We start from the raw sequence: 6760 nt of genomic DNA, 5'->3' as shown, positions 1-6760 counted from the left end.
AGGTACAGAGAGCACTAAACCAACACTACCTCTAATCCAAGTTACCACACTAGCACTCCACCAGTAGCGGCCATGACACCACCACCACCACCAGTCACGGCCATGACACCACCACCAGCCGCGACCATGACACCACCACCGGCACCAGTCACGACCATGCACCACCGTAGCCACTAGTCATGACCACAACACTAGCACCATTAACATCAACTATTATTGATTCATCGTCCTGTTCAAGCAACACGAGCAACCATCATCATCTCCTAGCAGTGGAGAACACGTAAGTTTTAATTTAATACTGACATTAATGCCTTAATTTTTTTTTTCATTTTACAGAGAACCAATCATATGTTATTTTCAAATTTAGTCTCTGCACACATGTCATCCATTCCATCAGAGATAAAATTTGAAGCAAGTATGAGTACCCATACTTATCCTGGAGGAAGATCCCGATGAAAGTTCAGATATGTTGTTTGGGGAGTTTAAAATAAAACCCGAACAGAGAAATTACAATTATGTATGTATTTTTATGAATCTAAAAAATTTTAATTCAATTTACTGACACAATGGTCATATCCTCCTGAGGAGGAGGCACACATTTGAAGGAACTTCAAGCACAAGATGAGCGGTTGTCTGTGATACCAGTTCAGTGATATACACAAGACATGGTTTGGTGAGGATGTGTTTATCGAACTACTCAGGGCCTAGGACTCTCCCGAGTATCAGAGGAAGAGAGAGCAGGCAATCCTGAATTGTCGTTCTAACTGCAGGGACATGGGGGCCTCGAAGCACACCTGTGGAGAGCTCCTAGGTACAGAGTACACGAGGGTGTTGGTAAGACTTATTTTTTGTACTAAATCTTATCTTACATTAAATGTTTGCTACTATTCCATTATAATAACATACATTGGAGAAAGGATGGGAGCTAAGTGCTGCAGAGTTACACAAGCGCACTCATAGGTGGCAATTATATTAGTCTTGAGTGGAAAGGAGATCGTTAGCGACCCAGGTCACAAGATTAATGAGTACAAAATTCAAGTAACTATCAAAATTTGTTTAGTTTTACTTTCATTAATCATATGTATTGTAGGAGGTCATCCAGAGGCTCAAGGAGAGCTGATCTAAGCAGTCGAGCTGTGGTTCGAGCACATCTCACAATCCTTCTGAGTACAATCTCAGAGGGAGGCTTTCAGCGGGAAGAAGGGCAGGGTCTACAGGTTTGGGTCCCAGACACCAATCTTTGATTCCTGTCCTACCTCTAGCACATCTGATGCTTCCATTTTCACTTCACATGAGGAGGAGATTTATTGCCAGGTTGCTGCCTAGGTAGTCGCTATGAGATCGGAGATGAGGGCAGAGATTGAAGCAATGTTGCGTTCTGAACTGCAGAAAGGGAAGGAGCCAGTGCAGGATGATGGTGGGGATGATGATGATGAGGAGATGGCACATGAGGGTGAGGAGGATGAGGAAGGAGTTTTTCCTTATTTGTTTGTGTATTAAACAATTTATTATTAGCGAACATTATTTTTATTGTGTATTAAACAATTTATTAATTCATTTTTTTTCTTTTTTTTGTATATTGGCTATGTGTTAATTAGTTTTGGTACTATATTGTGTTGTGTTTTGATTGCAATGCTATGATTGTATGTGTGTATATTGTAACATTGAAAGAGGGATTTAATTTTTTTTCTTATGGTACAAGATTTTGACAACATTTTTACGGTTTTATGACCCCTTATTTATACGCTGACGGTTTTTCAACGGTTTATCAAACAAGAGGCCTCTAAACAAAATATTGCACTTTTGTTGCAGTCAAAATTATCAGTAAATTTTCACTGTTAATTGACGATTGCGCTACATTTTACCGACGATACTGCGACTTTCTGACTGAAGTGCAATACCTTTTCTATAGACATATGTATCGGTTATATAACCGACGGTCAAGCTACGATTAAACATGACATATTTTTTTTTATCTATAACGACGGTTATGACGCGTCGGATACCCATCGGTTAATGTAAATCATCGCTAAATAGGTCGGTAATTCTATTATTGACAGGAGTTTTTGCTACATCGATTTTGTCATCGCTAAACCGTCAATAAATATATTACCTATGATTTATTCATTATTACCAAAAATATTTGATCGTCGGTAATAAATTAAATTTTTGTAGTGTGTTAACGTGTCTGAACTGGGTCATAGCAGGTTAAGATGTCGGAACTAGGTATTATCTTGTTGTGACGGGTTTACGTCGCCAGACCACATGTTGCCTGATTAAATTGATTTCATTGTCGTGGGCCATGCCAATGATACAAGAAGCACGATTGAACGACGGAAGATGGCTGGATCGAACAGCGAAGCAGAGTGGGTCGTGACACTGAGCTATGGATCACTATCTATGAGACGGGGCTGCGGATCAGACGGCAAGTATTTACATATTTTATTTATTTATCATTTTATCCATTAATTTTAAAATGATGTCGTTTGTGCTTGAAAATCAAACTTTTGGAAGCCGTCAATAAACAACTTTTTAAGCACTCAGCTTGTCTTTTTGAGTATCAAAATTAAACTCTCAAACCATATGGCTCCATCGTGAGCTTTCACCCAAACGAACAAAAGCAATAGATTAATTTTCACATTTGCCTTTACTCTTGTTAATTCATTTGAAAAATTTAACCGACCTAAACTTATAATATGATTATTAAAACATCCCTTAAACCAGATCTTTTTGCATCAACAAGAAAAACAATGAGCCATTATTCAAATCTCTCACAAGCAGGTACGTCAAAACGTCATCCTCAACACAAGTGTACCATACAATATTGCTAGCAAGGAAAAGATAAAATATAAGAGATTTTGCAGATTGGAGGAAATTTCCAATATTAAATTTCCCATTTTTCATGTAAAATTTGAGTGTCAAGACGCATACACTATACAACTAACAAGCAGGGATGGGCTGCTTTGATAAAAAATTGAACAAGGACGACCTCACTACCACATGCTACATGAGAGACAGATTTTTCTATAGCTTACACCAAATAAATATACAATATTTCATCTGGTTTCTTCTTGGTTGCGACCACTAACTACATCACTAATGTTAAATTACAGAAAAAAGTTGCAGAACTCCATTCCAAGCTCGCAAGGCAAACTTAACATCACTCTGAATCAGCAAAATGTACTCTGCGCAATGGTTCACTCTGCTACTGCAAGCCTCTGCCGAATCTCTTGTGTGCTTGACATTTTATTCACACTGAATACAAGCGCAATGTGTCAGAATGGTCATAGAGGTCTTTTTTGCATCTCAACTTGTAAACAGTTGCACAAAACATAGTTAATGCTCTGAATAATGCACTTCACATGCCTATATAGATTGTAATTCTCTAACCAAGTCCAAATAAAATAATGGATCTAACAAATTTTACTTTGTTTCCGATCATATTTTCTAGGGAAATTTACATGTCACAAAATTCTTATGTATTCACATACTAGCACTGAAAATTTGATATTTACACTCATAACATTTTTGTGTTATAAACCTATGCATGAAAAAGTCTATTTTCAAATTAAAAAGTTAATAATAATGATAATTTGAGTGTAGAGCATGTAAATATGAAAGTTCAGGTGCTAGATATGCAAATACATAAGAATTGTGTGGCATGTATGTAAATGCCCCAAACGTTTAGCTTCAAACAACCAAATGAGCCCTCCATGAAATTAGTAATCCATCCCAGACATGTAGCGCACAAAAGAAGGGATGATATAAGAAACTCACCAATAGAGGACATTCCCTGAAATTGTTGTCTTCCTCAAAATCCAATCTGGGACTAATTCCTCCAATAACTCCAACTGCTGTTCAACTTCATCTGAAGCACATCAAATAAAATAAATATTATACAACATTAAGCATTAATATGCTGTATCAAAGAACACAAAACATTACAAATCAAGTCTTACTTCTATCAACTACACTGCAGTTATATGAAAGAATCTTGTGAACAAGCTCTCGCTTTGTAATTACAGATCTATTCCCCGTCTGAAATATTAGGAGTATGGAATCAAAAAGCTTAGGCAAACTTGCAATCATCTTCTTCCGCAGCCTGGCCTCAGCTGCATTGGCTTCCTTTTCCTCCATCGCAGTTTTTTCCTTCTCCCTTATCTACAAACAGATGATAATATATTCAAGAGCTTGTCTAAATTGAAGAGGATGAAAAACTACAACCTCAAAGTTATCTAAATAGACTTACATCTTGTAGAAGTGACTCTGGAAGAAAACCAAGAACATCATCTTCAACTAGTGAAGCTTCAGATAAGTTTTCTGCAACATCTGACTCCACATTCTTTCTTGGAGTCCAAAATAATTTGGTTCGAGTTGCCCGTTTCACAACAGCTTTTTGTGGAGTCTCATCGATTGTGGATGTGTGATTTCTCTTTGGTGTGTGAAGGTCTGGCGTAAGGGTCATTAGCCTTGCAGAAGATAGAATGCCCTTGACTGGAGTGGATTCGGAAGATGTTATTTCACTTGCAATGCTGCTGTGTACACTGGTCAGCATTTCTGAATCCTCTTCTGACGTCAAGAGTCTTCTACTGGGAAAAGAAAGCACTGGTTTTTTGTAAAGTGGAGGCTTTGAAGAAATTTTAACAGGGGATGGAAAACTGGAAACTAATGAATCAACATTAGTGGCAGCATCACTCAAGGATGCAAGAGGAGTTTTCATTTCATCAGAACATGGAGATCTTGAAGAAAACCTCCTCTGGAAAGATGAAGAGAAGTGTGAAACTTTAGTTAAAGCTTCGGCTTTTTGGGCAGTGGGCAATGATCCGGTTGGAATAGAAGGGGCTAATTTATTAAGTTCAGTGGACATGCTTGGTTTTGTGAAACCAAAAGGATGTGGCAGTGCTTCTTCCGGGATGTCATCTTCCTGAAAGCAGCGAAAAGAAACCTTTTTCAGTAAATAATCAGATTATGCCACAAGAAAATAAGAAGAAGCATCAAATAAATCAAGAGATCCGTACCTCTGGATGTTCTCTAGCAAACTGGACAAGCCTCGTTCTGAAAACTTTTCTTAAGGCTGAATGTGCACTCTCCCATTTCTGTTTCAGGTTGCTTTCTACTGCCTCTGGTTGCAGAGAAACTTGAAGTTCTGGCTTCATGCAGCAGGTAGCCTCGTCAAACAAAAGCACCTTTTTAATTGAAATTGCTTCAGGTAGGATATGCTTCATTTGTGCTAAATGCTTATAAGTAAAGCTCCTGAAATAATCAGAACACAAGAAGATTAATTTACAGCACTTTGCTCAAATATAATCCAAATTACTATACTAACTATAAGGCATGAATAGAAATGATTTTTTCTTAAACAAAACATGTACCTTTCTGTTAAACGTTGTATGGTAGCACTGATGTTTGTAAATGAACTCAACGCTCCTTTCAGCCGAACTAATCGGATTGAACAGTCCAAGCAATTGAAGAACTCTGCCAGAATTTCATAACTGCATATAAAGCAAGAGATTATTTAAGTTTAAATATTTGAAGAGGAAATTAAGAAAAAAATGAAACTTCAAAGATTAAAAAAAAATCCTTCAAAGAGAATAGAACACCATAAAGACATTAAAAAATTTTCATAACCAGTTAATCTTATTCTTTATTAACTGAAATATCTTCTTCGACAGTTGGATACCCACATAAAATTAACAAAACCCTCTAATCATTTCCAAAACAGATTACATATTAACCATCAAAAAATAAAATGAAATATCGCAGTGAAAGAATAAAATAAGAACAAAATGGAATTTCGAATCGCCTTTTTCAACGGTTCGATCAAACCACTTCATGATACTAGAACTGGGCAAATATCTACATTAATGTAGAATAAATAAAAGACCCTAATTTTAACTTCAGTTTTCACTTTGCAAAATTAAAGAAAATAAAAAGTAAAGATTCAGAAAACCACTGAAAAGACCGGGGAAAAACTCAAAATCCTACTTTTCCGAAAGCTTCTCAGTGTTTCTTGCGGCTGAGGACGAGGTGATCGATTCGGAACATGATTGAGATTTCTGCCACGGCTCGCCATCAGATCTCTGAAGATCCGAACGGCTGGAGTATTGATTTCCGGGCATCGGTAGCCCCATGGCAACCCGACGCGCGTCGCTGATTGAAAAGGGCAGGCTCCGTCTGCCGGCACGCCGAGGAAGCTGTGCTGGCTTCTCCGGCGTGGGGATCTCCTCTGAAGCAGATACACTAACCGATGAAGCCTTATGCCGAAGAGGAGAAGTTAACGGCATCTTCTGCTTCTCGATATCACCGGAGAAACCAGAAGGCGTTAGGGGTTCCATCTCAGTTGGTAGAGAGCAGCTCAAGTGGCAAAGAGGGAAGAAGAAGAGGCAGATAGAGGGAAGATTACCAGGATGGGAAGGGACTTGGCGGGTTATAACGTTACATTTTGGCGGGAGCGTCAGTTGCAGCTTGCACGTCCACCACGATGGCGCCCGGCATGTGCGGGATGGGGCATGATATTCAGTTATGGCGTCAAATATTCATAAAGATTAAATGGAATTATTTGTATGATAAATAAATAAAACATATATATATATATATATTAATTTTGTGGCAACAGAATGATAATTTTTAGTATTTAAAAGATACATAATATTTTTACATGAAATTTCATGAAAGAGGAAAAAATTATGAGGCCTATCATAATTTAAATAATTCATCTTCTCGTTGATTAGAGTAGATAGGGTTATAAATATGGGTCACT

At 37.7% G+C, this 6760-nt stretch overlaps 1 protein-coding gene across 1 annotated transcript; it reads right to left on the bottom strand.

Moving 5' to 3' along the window:
* Nucleotides 1-2898: 2898 nt before the first annotated feature.
* Nucleotides 2899-6380, bottom strand: LOC110033903 (CDT1-like protein a, chloroplastic). The gene is made up of 7 exons (XM_020738062.1): nucleotides 5986-6380; nucleotides 5373-5492; nucleotides 5019-5253; nucleotides 4250-4924; nucleotides 3960-4161; nucleotides 3778-3868; nucleotides 2899-3255 (listed from the first exon to the last, which is right to left on the bottom strand). The coding sequence occupies exons 1-7, from the start codon at nucleotides 6333-6335 to the stop codon at nucleotides 3198-3200; spliced, it is 1731 nt and encodes a 576-aa protein (XP_020593721.1). The 5' UTR covers nucleotides 6336-6380; the 3' UTR covers nucleotides 2899-3197.
* Between the last annotated feature and the right edge of the window lie 380 nt (nucleotides 6381-6760).

The sequence above is a fragment of the Phalaenopsis equestris genome, unplaced genomic scaffold (genome assembly GCF_001263595.1).
Source record: "Phalaenopsis equestris unplaced genomic scaffold, ASM126359v1 Scaffold001307, whole genome shotgun sequence".
NCBI classification, from domain to species: Eukaryota; Viridiplantae; Streptophyta; class Magnoliopsida; order Asparagales; family Orchidaceae; genus Phalaenopsis; species Phalaenopsis equestris.
The sequence above is the reverse complement of the archived record's forward strand: the minus strand, read 5'-3'. Positions and strand labels throughout refer to the sequence as shown.

Coding starts and splice junctions, on each gene's coding strand:
- LOC110033903 (XM_020738062.1), bottom strand. CDS start 6,335: ATGGAACCCCTAACGCCTTCTGGTTTCTCCGGTGATATCGAGAAGCAG. Junction 5,254..5,372: donor ATACAACGTTTAACAGAAAG/GTACATGTTTTG, acceptor TGATTATTTCAG/GAGCTTTACTTATAAGCATT. Junction 4,925..5,018: donor TTGCTAGAGAACATCCAGAG/GTACGGATCTCT, acceptor CGCTGCTTTCAG/GAAGATGACATCCCGGAAGA.